The 20,005-nt window shown below is 44.9% G+C and overlaps 1 protein-coding gene across 1 annotated transcript in view; it reads left to right on the top strand.

The window, feature by feature from the left end:
- Positions 1 to 20,005, top strand: part of LAMC1 (laminin subunit gamma 1) — a 69,417-nt gene that overhangs the window by 32,739 nt on the left and 16,673 nt on the right. The window contains exons 2-9 of the mRNA XM_055815385.1: positions 11,151 to 11,455; positions 13,396 to 13,526; positions 14,933 to 15,099; positions 16,234 to 16,422; positions 18,447 to 18,564; positions 18,663 to 18,761; positions 18,861 to 18,997; positions 19,873 to 19,995. Of these exons, the coding sequence (XP_055671360.1) occupies positions 11,151 to 11,455; positions 13,396 to 13,526; positions 14,933 to 15,099; positions 16,234 to 16,422; positions 18,447 to 18,564; positions 18,663 to 18,761; positions 18,861 to 18,997; positions 19,873 to 19,995 (1,269 nt within the window). The remainder of the gene's footprint in view (positions 1 to 11,150; positions 11,456 to 13,395; positions 13,527 to 14,932; positions 15,100 to 16,233; positions 16,423 to 18,446; positions 18,565 to 18,662; positions 18,762 to 18,860; positions 18,998 to 19,872; positions 19,996 to 20,005) is intronic.

Genomic DNA, 20,005 nt, shown 5'->3' with positions numbered 1-20,005 from the left:
GAGTCAGCATGCATACTAAGGACCCTAAAGCATAGGGAGAAATATCTCGGCCCCTACTTCATGTGTTGCCACTGATGGTCAACAAATTGAAGTTTTAATGTGTGGTGGTTTATGTTACTAATTTGAGTTATGAGAGTTAAAAGATAACTTGAAAAAAGGCCTTTTTGTCATCAACTATGCTGGGATTCAGCATTTTTTAAAGAATGTTACTGCCTTAGCAGTACTAACTAGAAAATGAATTTTTAGTAGTCTCTCTCCTGGGAAAAATACTTATGATAGAGTTCATTTGGGCTTCAGTGATGTAGTGTGCCTGAAAAAAATACCATTTGGCATTCAGTGCAAATGGTTAAACTCATCTTCTGTGCAATCACCCTCTCTTGGGCAGTGCTGTTACCTAAGGAAATCCTGAGCTGTTCTTACGCTGCTGAAGAACCAGTGTGTGACTGGGGAGGATGTAGTGTGATCTAACAAGCCGTAGCATGTGCCTCGGCACGGTGCTTGGGGACGGGAGGCTTGTCTTCTAGTGTGCAAGATGCTTCTTGGGCACTTGCTGGAAGGCTGCCTGCAGGGATCCTCTTTCCGTGGTGGCCTTGCTGGCAATGTCTTCTGCAACAGTCCAGGGCCTGATGGACCTAATTTTTGTGAATTGGATGGGTTTTCTGTTGCCTTGTCCAGACTTTGTTCTGTAAGTGTTTTTTGCAGCTGTTTGTAATCCACATGTTTTTTTACTTAAATGCAGGTCTGAGTTCTCGAGCACCATGACCTCTGACCATCTGGGAATAAAATGTATTTCTTTGTGTAGCTTCCACCAGACTACTCAATCTGTTCTTCACAGCACAGCTGCCTCACTGCTGCATTGCTAACAAGGTGAATTAATTGCACATCCAGAATTACTAGGGTTCAGTTGCATTCCTGCCATGGGGAACCAGGCACTGACATGAGCTGTATGGCCTGTGGTTGCAAGAGCAGTAGGTAAGCTCAACAAATTGAAGTCCCTGTGGAAGGTCTTTTAAATACATTAAATTATTTTTTCTGCTGGGGCTGTTGTAGGAAAACGTGCTTTGTAGAAAACTCATTTGATGTAATACTGCCTCAGCACTATCCCAGGTGGTTTTTGGTCCCAGCTGAGTGACTATGTTGGTACTTTATTTTAAATCCTTCCTTTACAAAGGAGCAGCAAAGTAATGCTGTCGCAGTCTGGACATCTCCCTCTTACAAAAAATGATAAGGAGAGACTCTGCACATACATACTTCTTGCTTTTTCAGAGTTTTCTCTGTTCCTGGATAGGCAGCCTTTAGCCTGGGTGGAAGGAGTTTTGACCTGCAGGTAACTTTCCAAACCTAGGTTTCCTGTGGATGCATTGAGGTGTTTTGGAGCCTGATGTAAAGCAGATTTGGCTCCATTCTAGTTTGTGAATTAAATCAAGGGCTTCAGATTTTGCAGCTGGAAGTATTGAGAAGCCTGGAGTTAGTATTATCTTTGAAGGGTCAGCAGAGAGCATCTAGTTTCATTTTCCTTTGTTCAGGGTGTTCCAAAATAATCTCAGGGAGTCGCTTCTGTGAGAGACCAGTCATGCTAAGCCACACTGCCTTCTCAAGTACATGTGGTTTTCTGCTATCTTTAGAAATAGTCATTACATTTAGTTCCTTGTTCTTCATGTATCTCCAGACAGCATGTGTGGATGAACATAAACTTGCACGATCGTGTGTTTAATACACCTTTGCAACCTCCATGAACATTGGCAGCTTGTGCGGTTTTCTTCTCCAGAGGTAGTTGAAGGCACATGCTGGCTGTTACTTGTAAGTTGAGAACTGGAGTGCAATTCCCCTCTCTGCTTCAAGAAAAATTTGGAAGAGCTTTGCTTCTGACTTTCCAAAACACATGTGAAGCATAACTCAGTGGCAAGCTTTGTTTTGGAAATGGCCTTGCTCCAACAATGGTTTTTGTTGGGTTTGTTTATCCCAATTCCTTACCAGCTTAATAGGCTGAGAAAGTAAAACTGTTTTGTGGGTGGGTGGTTGAAAATGGTCTGTATGGATATTGCTGTAACTTGTGTTTCATAAATAATGGTAGCTTGTGCATAAGCCTGTAATGGACTGAAAATGCATTGAAAGATAGCATGAAGGCATGTAAACTGCTACTTAAAATCCATAGCGGGAGTCTGTTAGGAGGAGGGGGAGAGTTCTCAGTGGGGGATGGCGTGCAAACTCTGTGCAACATTTAGCAGCGTGACTCAAATTCACTAGAAGTTAGTTTTCTTAAATGTTTATCGAAGAACTCCTTAAAATACTCAAGAAAGGAAAGCTGTCCTGTCTGCGTCGGGTCCAGGTGACGGATGCTAATAGCAACAGTATTATTTCCAAATAGCTGCGGTGTTTAATTATGGCCTGTGTCTGAAAAAAATCTGTAGCTGGTGAGTGGGAGGCAGAAGGGCAAGGGCGGGAGAGAGATTAAACCATCAAAATTCCAGAGAATTCAGTGTTTTTTGTAAGGAACATTTCTGGCCTCTCCATGGCTGTAGAGCCAGCAGTGTGGGAGCTAGTCTGTAAGGTCGTCTTGCTCCCAGAGCTGCTGAACTTGCTGCTGCTCAGAGCACTCATATATAGTCATATCACTTAATTTGTTCTTAATTAGGCTCAACAATGCAAGCTGTGTGTTTTTGATATCTAATTCAGATAGGAGCAAAGCCAGGCGTTAGAGCTGTTGTGGGCTATGAGTGCATGTGGAGGAGGAGGGGGGCAAGTGGGGAAAGCGCTGCCTTTCAACAGGCAGGGGAAAAGGCTTCAAAATATTATTTAATAGAAACTAGTGGCTGATTATCATAATCAATGGAGCCGTTGAACAGGGTCGAGAGGCAGCGCTGCGGTGGGAGCTGGTGTACCTCCCCTTCAGGAGTGCTGGGGCTGGAGCAGGGGATGTCTGGCGTCTCACCCCCACGCACGGACATCATCCAAAATAACTTCTGTCCGGCCTTTGGTCAGGGCATTTTCAACTCTGGTCATTTAATGGGTTTGCTGAACTTCTTAAACTGAAGTTTTTCAAGTCGTATGGTTTGACTTTAGGTGTGCTAGTTGAAAGCATGCATGCTAAGGGCGAGGGAAGGGACATCGAGTTGTTGGAGAGTGAGGCTCCTGAGAGGGCATGCAGAAAGAAAGCAGACCTCAGGGAAAGCCCTTAACGTTCCTGCTCTAACTGTTCCATTTGCACCGTTTGCAAAATGCTTTTAGTTTGTTTGGGATTTTTTTTTTTTTTTGGTCACCAGTCAGTAAAATGTACTTGTCTTTTAAACAGTTTTGTAATTCTCAGCAGACTATCTGATACTAGATTTGGTTTACAAGGTACTGTGCTACAGTCCAATAAACTTATTTTCTTTTTACAAGAAGTCATGTCTTTGCTAATTGGACAAATATGGTATTTAAAGAAGCTGCAACTTCATTTTTGTTTAGCTATTTAAACTTTCAAAGTTTGAAAGTAATTTTTAGTCTCATCTTCCCCACCCTCCTTCTTCCATCTCCACATCTGAAAAGATAGAGCCAAACGTCAGGAATACTCCCTCCTGTATCTTCTACTGTCAAATTAAAATATCTGAGGGGAGATTATCCAACTGTGATTTGCTGCTTTTTTTTTTCTTTTTTTTTTGCTTTAAGTTGAATGCTAATGAGAATGACTTGAAAGTGGGTGAGATTTGTTGCTTTGTTGTGATACCTCTGCGGATGTGGTCTTAATACGAGAAACATTCACGAGGGATGTCTTGCCAAGGATGAGAAGTATTGCATTGTACAATTCAGCTGAAAGCATTTTGGTGAATCTCCTCTGGCCTGCTGCTGCCAGCTGCTCTGATCCTGTAGGGTGGTGGTGGTTGCTTGCTAAGGTTTGGACTGTGTGATAGCTGTATCTCCAGCATGAGGAAAACTCTTGGGAAAATGTAATTTGCTGGGGCACAGAGGTCCCACAGTGACTAGTAATGGGTAGAAACTGGCACTTTTAAAGGGTTGCTATTAGTGAAGTCACTGTTGGTGGTGTCATGGACTGTTGCTGATGAAGTGATGATTTCTTGGTAATTGCTGTGCATTCTTCTGCTGAGAATAAAGGGCAAAAGACAGCTTTTTTTTCTTGCCTTGGTAAGCAAGCTCTTTAGATCAGTGTTAGTGGTTTTTTCTCCTCTCGTTGGCTAAAACTTCCATTTTGGAAGAGTAGCTATCCACTTCTCTGTGCCCCTTCAGTTGGGGGAGTGACTTGGTCTCACCTGTACCTGTTGTGGATGGGTCACAGAGCAGCTTCTGGATGTTTACAAGCAGATGAACTTTCAAGGGTCCCAACCCGCTGTAACCCAGATCCTGCTCGTCTTGGTGCTGACACTGGTGGCAGGATTAGCTTTGCTTATCTAGATACGTGAATGAAATGGGCCGTTTTGGGGAGGGCTCCGTGGTGTCCTTGATCATCTGTGATCTGGCGGTGCTTGCCAAGTATGAAGTGCCTTTTTAAAAGAGCCTTTATAGTTTGTGCTGAAAAAGGACTTTGAGGCTTCCTGTGCAGATAGGACTTCCGTGTTGTACATGGGATCTTTCCAGTCCCTAGTGAATAAACACAGCTGGCTGTTTTGGGAAACGGACTTCACATCTTTGCATCAAAGCTGTACAGATAAGGCAGCAAGCTGAATTTATTGGATAATGTTTTCTGACTTTTACGCTGACTTAGGAGCAATCAAATGAAAACACGCATTTCTTAGGCTGCCTTCAGCCCATGTGGCGCGCGGGGGGGCGGAAATGAGTTTCTTCCCCTCCCCCCTTTGGAAACATAACTAGAACAAGCAGCCTCGATGACTTATCAATGTTGGATTATCATGCAATAATTTACTGGGCAGCCTTTTTGCTGTCCAGCACCGCCCACGTGCACAAGTCAATGGTGCCTTTGTTCGGGAGCGCTTCAAGAATGCATGATCTAATGGGGTGGTGGGAGTTCGCCTTCGTTCCAGCGTGCTCAAGGCTGCGCTTATTCCCTCAGTGTCCCAAACCGGTTTCCTTCCTCTGTCCTGTCTTAGTACGGGTGCCCAGAAAAAGCAACCTGTATTTACATCTCAGTTGGGCTTTCTTAAAATCCAGGCGCCTGTCTGTGGTAGAGCTCCACATGCCAAAGTCTTTGGTTTGGTGGAGTGTGGTTTATGCTAAGACTTGTTAAAATCCTTCAGCTGTTTCTTGTTCATGACATACGCACCTAAATCTCCAGGCTTCTTAAGTGAGGACAAGAAAATAAACCAAAGGTTTAGTATTACTAGTTTGTGTTCCTATAGGTTCACTACTCGGCATTTGAGAGTTGTCATTCGTGCTCCTGTGTGGAGTTATTTCCCCAGTGAAGATCATCAGAAAATGGAAATCCTTCATTTTCTTTCTTCACATGCTGGATATTCCATTTGCTTGTGCAATAGCAGTGCTCTCATCTTCCTCCTCCTCCGCAAATTTTCCCAGAAAAAGCTAGGGTGTAGTTGCAAAGGACATTTGCTCTACAACTGCAGTAATTGCTTGCTTTCAGTCATAAGTTTGGCTTTTTCATGCACATGTGATGCAAGCAGCATAACTTATCGCTTATGTGTCTTGCAGGTGTTGGGCTGTTGTTTATGAAAACTTTTTTATTCCAAAAGAGCAAGTTGCTCAGGATGTTTCTCACTCCCCTCCTTATTAAGCACTGTCCTGCTTTTGTTGCACACACATCTGCATGCCAGAAAAGCCTGGTCCCTTCTATGGGATGGGAGAACTCGTTCTCCTTAAATAGTCCCCTCTCATCTGTGGCCCCTGTGCTCCAGGAGGAAAGCCTCCAGGAGGGTTTCTGGCATGGGAGGCTGAACAAAATACCACAGCAGCTGAGAACTTGGAGCGGCTGGTTGACTCAAGAAGCAGTGATCAGTCTTGAACAAGCTCTTGTGAACTTGCTGGCCTCTGTCTACTGACATTAACGTTTCTGTCCCTTGCAATTTGTTGCTTGTGAGAGGTTCTCGTATCTGCACTACCCTTTGTGTGTAGCATGAGAGTGGGAGGTGCTGCCTCCTGTCGTGGCTGGTAGCTCCTTATTAGAGCAGCAGATGAGCATCTTCAAGCAGCAGAGTCAGTCTGTCTGCTTATAGCTGGTCCACCACCATTGTGCTGGGCGGTGGGGAGAGTTGATGGTTTAAGGAGGGCAGAGTTGAGGTAGGAGCAAGGACAAGATTGGTGAATGGTATGAGGCATGTTCCAGTCTAGCAAACTGGGAAAGGAAAGCTGGCATTTCTTCCTGGGAATGATGGGGAGACAGGTCAGATAAGAGCAAAATTAAATGCAAATGGTAGTTTGCTCTCTGTCCTGTCACTGCAAAACAAAAACAAAATCCAATCAAAAAGTAGTAAGTAGGCTGTATTTCTTTACTGGTTTGTTTTCAGTTCTAATTTTACATAGAAATCAGTTGTCAGCAGGTACCTGTGTGAAAAATGCTGTCTTGAAGCAGGAGTCAACCAAAAGAGAAACAGAGCAGAGTTTAACCATTTCATTACTGCTCAGCGAATTTTGCTGAAAACAAATCTGCAAAGGCTTGGTTCTTGCCCAGTACAGTCTTCTCGAGTGGATTTTTTTTTTTTTTTTTTTTCCTTCCCTGGGCAGCAAAACTCAGCAGCTGTATATTGAAGCTCTCTGCTGGGAGGATGCTCTAAAGGATGGCAGAGAGCGCAGAAGAGGTAGTGTGGTTTCTTCCCGCGCAGGGGATGTGAGTGAACTGATAATGGAGGCGGGTGTTGTCTGGGTTTATCTCATCCAGGCATCTGCTCACAATTCAGTGCTTGTAGCTGTTGTGCCAGCTGGCGGGACATTTTCCTGATGTAAATTATCCATCCATTCTGAGGGGTCTGAATACAAGGAGGCCTTTTGTGTGTAGGGACAAATTCCTAACTTGGGGGAAAAAGGAGGAGTTTCTAAAGATCTAAATAGCATTTGCTTCCATTTTCTCCAGTCTGTGGGCTTCAGCATGGCGCATTTCCCGGTGGACCTTGGGATACAGTATTGGGCGATAACCCTGCTGAGGAAGGGCTTTAATTGCCGATGACATGTGGCGGCTGTGGTCAGCCCGACAATGTGAACACGGGGGAGCATCCCCTGCATCGAACAACGCTGAACATTTCCAATGCCACTACTGCCATCTCTGCAGGCACCCAGACTTGCTTCCTTGTTGAATTTGTAATTGTAGTACTGTCCTGAAGGCTCCTACATATGCTTGCTTACTTTAGAGAAAGGTATTGTAGGGTTTCTACATCAGCCTGAATTAGTGAAAGAGGCTGGATATTTTGTCACCTTGTCACTTGCTGGTGAATAGCTTCATGCCTCAGAAAAGGTGCAGTTTTAAAATGTGTGGCTCCTGCTTTTGAGGTCTGGATGCTTTAAAGACATGTCAGGTTGCACTTAGGAAGTGCTGTACTCATAGTCACTAATGGCCATGTGTTGTCTTTCTACTAATGAACTTCTACAACAAACATCTGGAGTTCTTCCTGCAAAGTAGATCTGCTGCTTCTCAGTACACAGAGGGAATTACTATCTGATACCTGACACTATCAGAGCTTCTAAGCCCAAATGAGATCAAAATAATTACCAGCTTCTAGGAAGAGGAGGACAATGACTTTTTGTCATCCAAACGAAACCTTTAAAACTACCTTTCACCTGGTTATTGCTATCGCCATTTCTCCGTGTAATAGCAGTATGTATTTATTTAGCCCTGCAAGACTTGAAAGTGACCTAGGTGGCTTATCTTTGCTAGAAGAGGGCTCTGCAACCTTCAAGAGCCCTACTAGCTGCCAGGCTGCTTAGCACAGCTTTTGCATTCAGTATGAACAGCGGGGAAACACGTTTCAACACTGTGTCAGCTGGTCTTGGGTAAACTCTATTGTTCCAGCAGTATTTACCCACAGCAAGCTGATACGGTGCTAGTGCACAGCCGCTCTGTGCTGTGTGCATTAACTGCATTCCTGTTTAATGCCATTAACAGGATTTCTCAAGTAGTTACACTGCCAGCTGAAATAAATGTCTTTTTCACCTGGATTGCTCTAGTTGGGAGGGTTTTGAATGCATTTTCTTTGGCTGCTGTGTAAAACTGAAGATGAAAAAGGAAGTGCTTTTTCCATTTAGCACAAGAGATTTCTATGGAAAATGTTTTTGTGCTGTCCAGAGTGCAGTTTGCACGTGTTATGCCTTTAGCTGAGCTGGAATTTTCACAAGGAGCTGTAGGAGACCTTGTTGGGGAACAGGGACTGTAATCCAGTTATAGTGAAGAGTCAAAAAAAAAAAAAATTCTTCTTTGGGATGTGCAGGCTGTGACCTGGCCTTTATGCTAGAGCAGAAAGGTGTGTGTGTGTGTAGTGAGAGCACGTGCCTGGCCCCCTCGCCATTCCCAGGATTCTTTCAAAGCATTTCCTCCTCAAAATCATCTTGACGAAGCCTGAATGCAGGGCTTTTGCTTCATGCTAGAAGAATGCAGCGCTAGTAGAAATAAACTAACTACCCCAAGTCAGCGTAGCTGGGTGTTCATAAGAATTCAGTTGACACTAGCCTCCCAAGTCTAAGTAGCAGGGTATTATTGACAATTCAGTTGACACAATTTAATCAAGTGATCTTCATGCTGTTGCTCTGGCTTCCCCTTCTGCCCCCCATCCAAGGTGTTGGTGAAGTTCTCAGATAGGCTGGCGAGTTGCAGGTCAACACATATACTGGGGTTTTCCTGCAGAAGAATGAGGAAGCATTTGCTTCTAGGGCTCCTTGCCTTTATCTGGAAGAGATGGGGAGTATATCCTGAGGTTTTTTATACCATGGGCCTGAAAAAGATATTTGTGCACGTCTGGCCTGTTGGCTGGTGTCCAGCGTGCTCATCTTGAGTGTCTGCATGTGTATGCTCCTCACCGCTGAAGCACGCTTTGTCCTCAGCGAGGAGCTCTTCTTGAGAAGAGACCCTGTAGCAGGAGAAAGGGAAAACCTCGGAGGGGCTGATCTGTACGTGTGATGCCTGCTTTTTGCCTTGCATTTAGATTCAGTAAGAACAATCCTTCCAAATCAATGGAATGGGATTAATCTCTTGTATTGGGCAGCAGAGGGAGGGCATGCCTAAGCTGTTACAGGGCTGATCCTTTGCAGTGTCTAGCCCTTTTGGAAGCCGTTTGGCATTAATAGTGTGACTGCTTCTCGCTTGTCTTCTGCATGTAAGAAAATCTCATTAAATAACTTGATGCCAAACCAGCGATGAGTTAGTATTGAGCAAGAGCCACCGATTGTGAAAGCCTGGCTTCCAGTCTTGTGCTTAGATCATCTGTAACCTCACATATGATATAAATAGGAAAGGGTATTTTGTGGGACGTATTGGAGGGTTTGTAGCTCTGCAGTGTCCTAGCTGTCTTGCACATCCCGCATAGATAGTACTTTTTGTACGTTGGAGTACTGGCAGATTTCTTTGGCATTAAATGAAAGATTGGGCTTTTTTTTTTATCCTTGGGTCATGTAGGTGTAGGCTTTTTGGGTGCTGTATGTTTTGATTTTTACTTAGGTTTTTTTTCTGCGGTTTTGATTTCTGGACCTTTTGCTGTGCTGCTTTTGCTACTTTGATGTTTCCAGCAATCAGAAAGGACAAAGGTTCCTCCCTTGCACTGGCCAGGCTCTAAGTGTGACATGAGTGTGATGTGCCTAATGCAGGCTGGTCCTGGTCTACCTGGTGGGTGGCCTGCAAGAGAGAACAGTGGTTCGTGACCTGATTCATTGCCATCAGGTTGTGTGTGTGTGTGCTTTGAGACACACACTGTTCTTGTTGCCTGGTGTTCTCTGGTCTGCTTTAATGAGAAATGAGCCACTCTTCATCAGGTGCAAAGCCTCGTGTTAAAATTTAATGTGGTGGAGTTAATTCATTTTACAAGTTGAGATTAAGTCTGTGTGACATCTACAGGTGGAAAAAAACACCCTGTTTCTCAATCAGTTGAAACATTCTACTAGCTTTTTTTTTTTGGTCACCTAAGGAACCAGTAACAGCTGCAACCTCTGCTGACAGCAGTGTTTTTCTTGGGGGTGGTAGGAGTGTAGAAGAGCATGGCAGGGACTAAACATGCGAGGTTTTGTCCCAGAAAAATCTCAGGTTTTAGCAAGCTCTTCATGTGTGCTAGGTTTGTACATGGTCTGCTCACCAAGGTGGGGCAAGAACAGCTGGTCTCCAGCTGTACACCTCCTCCTGGGAACATGCCCCTTAGCTGGCAGGGATGGCGGGGGAAGGTGGCTGAAGCGTGCTGTGGTCCTTTTCCCCTAACAGGCTTTCTCAGGGGTGTGAATCCCCTGGGCAGTTGGTTTATGTGCACGGGGGTAGATGCTCAGGTTGCTGGAGAAGAATCCATGAAGGAGGACGATCTGCTGATTGCTGCAAACGTGTTAGGACATGAAGAGAGGGCAGGGAGGCAGGTTTACATTTGTAGTCCTAGGAGAGGAAGAACGTGGCTAGCTTGTAAATCATTGCACTGATCTGAAAAGTGTCTTGGCAACTTTAATCATATGGTCTGGGAAACTTAACCCTTGTTTTGTCTTTCCAGGGGAATGCGTAGAAGAGGGTGTACTCAATTAGTTCAGTACTGGAGGAGAGGCTTCATGAGTAGTAGAAAAAGTTTGGAGTATTGTGTTTTGTTTTTTTTTTAGGGAGGAAGCAGAGGTATGAAACTGGCTCTACAGTGTGTCTCATCTCTCTGGTTAATACTGTTTATCCCATACGTGTGTTTGGAAGAATTGTTATCAAATGGCACGGTTAACTTGGACCGGGTTTTAAATATGCACAAACTGTTTGTGGGTATGATGTAACCTGTCATCTGCTGGGGTTGGTGCTGTCTGCAGAAGAGAATTGCACCTTGAGATGTGTGTTTGGTTGCACAGAAATCTGTAGGGCTGCTTATCTACTGGGCCTGCTCTCAGCGTGTGCCTTCAATTCCTTCGCCTGGTCTTTCCCAGGAGAGGCAGTATGTAGGACTGGAGGAGATACTTGTGGTGCTACTGGATGCTGTTCATCCTGCTGGATAGTACTAGAGGAGATGTTTCTTCCAAAGAGAGCATTGCAGTGCGTCTCTTTCCATTCTTTCTGTTTCGTTTGAGCCTTTCTCATGTCTGTCTTCTCTCACCTGCAGGAAAGGCCTTTGACATCACGTACGTGCGTCTGAAGTTTCACACCAGTCGACCGGAGAGCTTTGCAATCTACAAACGCACCAGGGAAGATGGCCCGTGGGTGCCCTACCAGTATTACAGTGGTTCCTGTGAGAGCACGTATCACAAAGTCAATCGTGGCTTTATTCGGACTGGAGAGGATGAGCAGCAGGCGCTCTGTACAGATGAGTTCAGCGACATCTCCCCTCTCACTGGGGGCAATGTGGCATTTTCAACGCTGGAGGGGCGTCCCAGTGCCTATAACTTTGACAACAGCCCTGTGCTACAGGTACGTGAACAGGACTAAATCAGTCGGGTGGCATGAGCAGAGCCTTTCTGTTCAGTCATTGTGGGTGGTGGCTTTGTGCTGACTGTGGGCTGCTCTGCAGCCCTTACTTATACTGGAAGGCCCTCCTTGCACAAGTAAGTTGGAATGGACAATCCAAAGAGACACTTTTGAAGGAAGAGTTAAACTCTTGACTCTCGTATTAGTGGGATTATGGTACAAAAAGTAAGGTAGGTGGCATTGAGGATGATTTGTCATTAGGCACGATGGGAAGTCTTTAGAGAATGGATGTGTATCTCTGCCTGCTTAGAAAGCAGCTGTGGGCATTTTGCTGTTGTTTCAGATAGAAGTACAGAGGAAGGTAAAGCCCAAGTGAAATGAGTATTTGAGGCATCTGCATGTATGTTTTGAGCACAAAAATTTAAGAAATGTGAGATTCTTCTAAATAAATAAAGGGCTATTGGAAACCATAACCTGTTCTTACACCTGTTTTGGGGCAGGAGAGCTTGATTTTATCCACAGTATTTGTTTTCTCCTACAAGCATCTCAGCAATGGGGTTTGATCGGGGGTTTTTTGTTGTTAGAATTCACAATGCCGGTTGGGCAGTGGTCAGGAGCATACTGGGAGCACCAGTTTATCTGATTTACTTGCCACTTCCTGTATTCTGCTTGATGACTTCTAGTTTATATTGCAACAAGGAGCTAAAGCTGTGGGGTTTGCCCCACTGGCGCTCATCTCCTTTCGGAGCCGTGATCACCACTTCTGCCCTTTCCTCTTAGAGCAGTGGGAGCACCCAGCAGGCCCAGGGCTCGCCTGTCTCTGATCCCCAGCCAGCAGGCAGCAGGGCGGAATCTGGAGGGGCTTGCTTGTACAAATGAAAATAAAGATCAATGGGAAAGGGAGAACTCCTGAAATGGAAAGGAATCAGTTTGGCCATCTTGTTGATGTAGCTAGCTCGTGCAGAAAACGGGGCCTAAATTTTTAAGGTGAAGAGAGAGATTTCAAGTTAGGGGTGTGGTGTATAATTTTCTGATAAACTTCTCTGTGTTAGGAATAGAGACCTGACCGTCAGCTTCCCAAAATATGTACAAACCTGGCATTGCTTTTCAGAACTGAAGTAAATGTGTATTTTGTGCTTAGCATTTCCTTTTATGCCAGTGTTTGTAATTCAGTAAATCTTACTGTACTGGTTAAGTGGGGACGAAGCTGCAGCACAGCTGTGCATACAGGGATGTTTTTCTTGTGTTCTTTTTTTATGGTGTTTGAAGGAAAATGGTGTATTACAAAAAGCTGTAATAAAACCAAGGAGATACTAATGAGAATCACTGGCTGAAGGTGATGTGAAATTTGGGGACAGGCTACACTTGCTGGCTGTTGCTGGAGGAGGGTATAGTAGTGTGTTGAAGGTGCTATGTAAATATTATGAAAAGCTCTTGTGTTGTAAGTCAGATCTGCCCGCCTGTTTTTCTTTGTCAGCCTCCCCCAGCCTCATTCACTGTCTGTGTCTTTTTGTCTGGTGGGATATGTCTGCAGACAAGTGCACCCTAAAGCTTTTCCCATTGGTGGTGTGGAGCTTTGCAGGAGAACTGCACTCAGATGCATACCATGAGCAAGCTCACGTGATTGCCTGCACTGCGCTTTTTGCTGGAGAGGTTACCCACTGCTTCCCAGCTGAGAGCAGTCAAGACCTGAAGAGGTGTTGGAAAGTACCCAGAGAGGAGCAGGGTCTGGAAGACACATTCAAACCAAGAGAATGCGGTGTAAGGTCTTCTGAGCAGGGATGGGTGAGCTTCCAAGGTGCACAGAGAAAATTGTGAGGAAGGAACTTGCCGCTTGTGAATGGCTTTGTAAATAGAACTGCTAATGGCACAGCATTATGCTGTGGTGCGCTTTTGAGGGAGATAGTTGATGTTTAATCTGATGGGATTTCTGTCTGCTCTAGGAATGGGTGACGGCTACAGATATCAGAGTGACCCTCAATCGTCTGAACACATTTGGAGATGAAGTTTTCAATGACCCAAAAGTCCTCAAGTCTTATTACTATGCAATTTCTGATTTTGCTGTGGGTGGTAGGTGAGTAGACAATAAACCTTTGTACTTATTTAAAGCTTTTGGTCAGGATTACTAGAGTGCTTTAAAGATTTTGATTATACTCACATGGTACCATTAGGCTCAGGTCTTTATTGGCTGTCCTAAGCCAAAAATGCAGTAGAATGAATCTTACGAAGCTTGCAAATACTGTGTATAACCTCTTGTAACTATAATTTCAGGGCAAAGACTGAACTCGCACTGCACCACCCCACCCCACCCCACCCCCCGCCTTGATTAGATTAAATGTTAAGTGATATTTGGGAGGGTGAAGAGAGTGACAAAAATAAAACAAAAAAGAAGAAACCCCGGATTTTTTCTACTGTGTTTTATGTTTTAACATGTTAAATGCCTGTATCTGTAGCTAGAATAATAGTAAGTAGAAAACCTTAGTGTCTCTGCTTCATGTGTATTTTGGGAGCTATCTCCTATGAAGATTTGAAACATTGTGTGATACAGTAGTTGTCCCTTCCTTCTACCAAAGCATACTGCAGAATGCTGGAGTATTAAATTGTTGATGATAAAATGTTTCCATAAACAGAACTGAGACCAGTGCAGTGTTTTGGACTGTTTGCAGAGAGCAGTCCCGAGACTGGGATTTGACAACATGGAGATTTGCATTGGCTCCACCGCCAGTCTCTGGAGGTCCCTGGGCTTCTGGATGAGTCACCTTTGTGCTATTTAATTTCTTACTGATAAAGCAGTAGCAGGTGGCCAGCATGCGTGCTGTTTCCTGGACTCTCACAAGAGAGAAACTATGGAGGATTTGCTAACCTAAACCCAAAAAATCTTTGCTTCTCCTACTCATCTTACTGTTAGTGACAGACTGCAAAGGAATTGGTTAACATTCTTGCATTTCTAAATGCCTACATTGAGCATGCTACACCACTTTGTTTCATCAAACAGTTTGGGTTGGAGGGGACCTTCAGAGGTCATCCAGCCCTGTGCAGCGGGTAGGGACATCTTTCCCTAGATTGGGTTGCTCAAAGCCTCATCCAACATGGCCTTCAACACTTCCAGTGATGGGGCATCCACAGCTTCCCTGAGCAACCTGTTCCAGCGTCCCACCACCCTCACTGTAAAATATTCCTTCCATACATCCAGTCTTTCAATTTAAAATCATTGCCCCTTGTCCTGTCATTATAGACCCTGATGAAAAGTGTGTCTCCACCTTTCTTGTAAACCCCCTTTAGACGCTGAAAGGCCTCAATAAGGTCTCCTTAGTCTCATCTTCTTCAGGGTGAAGAGTAGCAGTTATGTTCTCAATTTTGGTTTTTTTGTAATTTGTCTTGTCTTAGGTTTTCAGATGTGGGCTCTGTTTTTGGGATCGCTCAGTGAGTGACCTGGATCCCTGGAATTTAAATACCTGTTCCTTGTCTCTCATTAACCAGATGCAAATGTAACGGCCATGCGAGCGAGTGCGTGAAGAATGACCTGGGGAAGCTGGTCTGCAACTGCAAGCACAACACCTTTGGGGTGGACTGTGAAAAGTGTCTTCCTTTCTTCAATGACCGTCCTTGGAGGAGAGCGACAGCGGAGAGCGCCAATGAATGCTTGCGTATGTGCGGCCACGCTTGAGGACAGAATCTCTCAGGGGTTGGGTCCCCTGCCTCTCTTGGCCTCCAGAAGCTGACCCTACATGGTTTTAAGGTGTCTCAGTTGCAGTTAGCCAGTGTTAAGGATAGTTCTGGTGTCTTTCAGCAGAGACTTTTTGAGACTCCTGGTCAATCCGTTCGTATCCTGTGGGAGCTTTCTGGCAGATCCCTAGAAAGGGGTATTGCGTTTCTGGAGAAGGATGGGAGTGACCTTTAGGAAAGAGGAGTGCCACAAAAATGTCCAGGCTTGTACTTGATGCGGCCTATAGGGGAAAAAAAAAAGTTCTGCATTTAGTATGCCGGAGTATAATTGCCCTTTAAAAAGCTCCTCATTTAGCATCGCTGATTTCCTCTTGTATTTAGGTTATTGGCTTTTACAGTTGTCAACTATTTAATCCAATTCCGAAGCTGTTGCAACAGTTCTGGACCACAAATGTTGATCTCTGTGATAGAACGCCAATTTATTTTGCTTGGTTTTGTGTTGCAGACCACAGCTCCTGGTAGTTTACTTTATGGGGAAGCTTTTTCAGACAGTAAAGCTTTCTTGCTGTCTGACCTCTCTGCGTGTTGATCAGTCCCAGCTGTCTGGTCAAGACCTGTGGCTTTCTTTGGCAGGCTGGTGAAACCTGGGTCTCCTGCTGCCTAGACAGATAGGATTTGTAGTCCCGGGAAGAAACTGTCCTTACAACATGGAGTCAGTCTTGCTGGTATCACCTCATGCTTGTTCGCATGGTTGAGATTGGAGTTCCTGGGTAGGAGAGTGGCATCTCAGCTGCAAATGACAGCCTGCCAGTGAAGGGAGTATGGTAGAAAATGCTGGTTCTTCTCTGGATGTAGATGAGAATGGTCTCGAGGAGCCTGTTGCATTGTTACAGCCTTGCTTCCCCCTCCCCACATTCAACCACCACAAAGACATGCTTCCCTCTTCGCGTTGAGGCACAACATGAGGGGGTCGGTGTGTGGGTCTCAGGATGGTTAAAGGTTCCTACTTCAGCTCCCCTACAACTTAATACCGAGTTCTGCATAGTGGGTTTTGTGCCTCTTGGGGTGGGGGTGGCCGGACGCGCTGTTCACGGGTAGCACCCTTGTCTTTGCAGCTTGTGACTGCAACGGGAGGTCGCAGGAGTGCTACTTCGACCCTGAGCTGTACCGCTCGACGGGCCACGGGGGCCACTGCACGGGCTGCTTGGGTAACACAGATGGTCCCCACTGCGAAAGGTGCAGGGACAGCTTCTATCGCCTGGGGAGCGAGGAGGGATGTCTGCCCTGCAGCTGCAACCCAGTTGGTAAGTCGTGACAGCAAACTTTTCTGCTTGCAAATTTGCATGCACAAAAGCTAGCTCTTCTCTCACTTGTGCAGCAAATTGCAAACTACGCGGTAAAAAGAAGGCTTTTTTGTTTGTTTTTCTTCTCCCCACACACACACCCCCACACCCCCCCCCAAGCACGTAGGAAATCTTTATTGGGTTGTATTTTGGTTTAAATTATCCTTGGATCTAATTGGGGTTGGGGTGGCAGGGGCAGATGGTTCACCACTGCGGCATTTACTATTTCAGATGTGTTCTGAAATCCATTTTGGGTTGGTCTTTGTTTTTTCCCCCACTGTGTATGTGTTACCCTGGACACTCCCAGTACTAAAGAGCTCATTTAAATCCTTAATAAACAAGATGATGTGAGTGGATATTTCTGGAAGTTCTTCATACTGAATAATTGTAGTGAACTTTAGCTGCATCAGTTTCTCCTACTGAGTATCCAAGCACTATAAATACAAACCAGTGAAACCTTAAACACAAAAAGGGGTGGGGGTGAGAAAAACAAAATATATAAACTTCTTTTTTTAAAAAAAAAAGGGGGGGGGGAGCAAATTCTGGCAGGAGGGCAAATCTTTTGTCGTCAAGGGAACCACTTGACCTGTATGGTGTGATCCCATAATTGCAGCAGCCCACAGCAAATGAGGAAGGAGACAAAAGGGTAACAGATAGTAAGATATGATGTGAGGTTCCAAAATAGAGTAGCTGGAATAAGTAATTGCTTGCAGCATGTCCTAAAAGCAGCCCGTGAGAGGTCTGCCAGGGTACATCTCCTCTCTAATTTGGTTGGAAAGTTGTACAGTTGTGAAAGTTTTGACCAAGAAAGGCCTCTTCCTCCATCTGCTCTCCCAGGTCCTCGTGTCAGACTTTATTTTAAGAGGGGTGAGGATTGGTGTCAGCTGAGATGGTCAAGAAGAAGCAGGGAGGTGACTTCTCAGGTCTTTAAGGACAGATTTCAAAGGGCTTTATAACTTTTAGCCATCAGCTTGTATCCCATGGCACACTGGCACCGAGGGCGTATTTGAAGCCCCTGGATAGGTTTAGATGGCTATTTTTGTCTAAGTACTGTTTTTTTCTTAAATAACCATAAGTGGGACTGCAAAGGGGATTTGAACTTTGGCTGTATATGGTAAAGGTTTTGTGAGTTCTTCTGTCCTGTCCAGCCTAATCATCTTATAACTCTTCACTTTGTTATAAATTTCTGGTGTGGATTGAAGTGGAAAGAAGCAACTATTTCTGTATATTGAAATACTTTTGTGCTGGTAGTTAACTCTTAGAGTGCTGAGAACTCCTGGGCTGCTAGCTGTACTGGTGCTTGGGAGAGGAGAAAGCATTTTGTTTGCTGTGGATTAAAGAAATCTGCTGCTGCTTTTTGTGCCAGTCCTCTTGAACGGAGCAGTACTAAGGAAGATGCCCTTCAAAAAAAAAAAAAAAAAAGAGGTTTACTGAAGGGTTTGTTAGGGTTAATACTGGTACATGCAGCCTCACCGGAGGCAGTTTAGCCTTTAAATCCAACTTGGGAATCTAGGGAGGAAATCTGAGCATGAAAGGGAGAAGTCAGGATATCCCCTGGCAAAGGGGAGCTGGTGATTAGGGAGAACACACAGGATTTGGGGAATAAAAAGAATAAAAATCTCAGAAATGGTGCATTGCAGGGTAAAACAGGCATATGGAGTTAGAGATATGCAAAGGTTAATTGAGGATGAAACAGGAAAAAGGATGAGAATGCTATTTAAAGTAAAAATTGTATTTATATATTATGAGGTTGGTTGGTAAGAATCCTTAAAAGCTGAATATAGTTCGGACATCTCTAGAGCTGCTAGGGGAAAAATCCCTGTGTACTAGAGGCAGTCTTTAGGTAAGCTGTTACTCACCGGCTTGAAGCTATGCTTCCCACTTTTTTTTCCCGTATTTCTTGCCTGTTTTATGAAGTTGAAAAAATAGCAGCCTCATAGAACTGGGTGGGTCTGCTGAGGTGCGTGTCCCTGCTCTCCCTGCAGGCTCCCTCAGCACACAGTGTGACAGCTACGGCCAGTGCAGCTGCAAACCTGGCGTGATGGGCGATAAGTGTGATCGGTGCCAGCCAGGTTTCCACTCCCTGTCTGAAGCTGGATGCAGGTAAGGGGGACTGCAGCTCTCTAAACAGAAAACTAGGCACCTTTTTAAAGCTTTCTGTGTGGCTTTTAATGAGTTATCCTCTTTCCTGATTCTTTCAGGCCCTGTTCTTGCAATCTGGCTGGCAGCACAGGGGAATGCAATGTTGAGACAGGACGGTGTACATGCAAGGACAATGTTGAAGGCTTCCACTGCGAGAGGTGAGTTTCTTTTCCCGTGGCTTTGTTTCAAGAATGAGAAACATTTGAGCAATGGCCTGGGGTAAGCATCAAGGAAATTAATTCTCTTCACATCTTCAGATGCAAACCTGGATTTTTCCATCTGGATTCCTCTGATCCAAGGGGCTGTACTCCCTGCTTCTGTTTTGGACACTCTTCAGTCTGCACCAGTGCTGTCGGCTACAGTATCTACAGCATCACCTCCAACTTCCAGTTTGGTAAAATCGAGCCTTCCTTTGTATCTCAGGTTAGGCTGTAGACTCAAGTCAGAAGCAATTAAAAAACCCTTGCTCCTCCTTCTCTGTGCAAGGCTGCAAGCCTTCAGCAGGCAGGTCTAGGATCTCTCTTTGGAAGTACTGAGTTACTTCTGAAGTTACTGGGAGCTTCCATGCCCGCAGCTCATTTGTTCAGCTAGGGAGGAATGAATTCCCAGCTCTGGTGTTGGGTGCCCAGCTCTGGTGTTGGGTGCCCAGCCATAATGTACACAGTGCAGGTGCAAGTGGGAATTACAAATGCAAATCTTTTATAGCTTGGGAGAGGTGCTGGCAAGGGGGCATTCCTCAGTTTTAGAACCAAATCAGGAGTTTCTGATTGAGAGGATTATTATCACTCCAGATTTGGGATATACATGGCTCTGAATAAAACAGTTGTGTTTCCAGTGGGTCTGTAAGCTCAGGAAAAATCTTTTCTCATATGGTCCGTTTCCTGCATGTATGCATGTTTTCGTGCTGCCTAGTTTGAAAATTCCACAGGAGAACAGTTTATACAAAGGGTGAAACTCTCGTCAGGTCATAGGGGGCTACAGGTTTTTCCCATCCCTGCTTAAGCTATTTAGAAGAGCAGATTTTGAACAAGAAGCTGTCATAGGGCTTGAAGTTCAGAGGGTTCACATCAGCACTGGAGTTAGGGTCTTAAATTGGGAAGATGATGCTTGGTATCTATGCTCTTCTGCACAGCTGCTTTCTGAAGTCTGTTAGTGCCAGTGTACAGACTGTGTGTTAGTTCTGTATGAGCAGCATACAGTATGATGTGACAAGTGTGTGCAAAGCTGTGTCTCCAAAGGGTGTTAATTCTTGTGTATTTGATTTTTCAGGAGAGGATGAGTGGCGTGCTGAGCAGCGTGATGGCTCAGAAGTCTTACTCCAGTGGAGTGCAGAGACCCAGGATATCTCTGTTATCTCTGACAGCTACTTCCCCATGTATTTTGTTGCACCACGTAGGTCATT

Source organism: Falco peregrinus, chromosome 10 (assembly GCF_023634155.1).
Source record: "Falco peregrinus isolate bFalPer1 chromosome 10, bFalPer1.pri, whole genome shotgun sequence".
NCBI classification, from domain to species: Eukaryota; Metazoa; Chordata; class Aves; order Falconiformes; family Falconidae; genus Falco; species Falco peregrinus.
The sequence above is the reverse complement of the archived record's forward strand: the minus strand, read 5'-3'. Positions and strand labels throughout refer to the sequence as shown.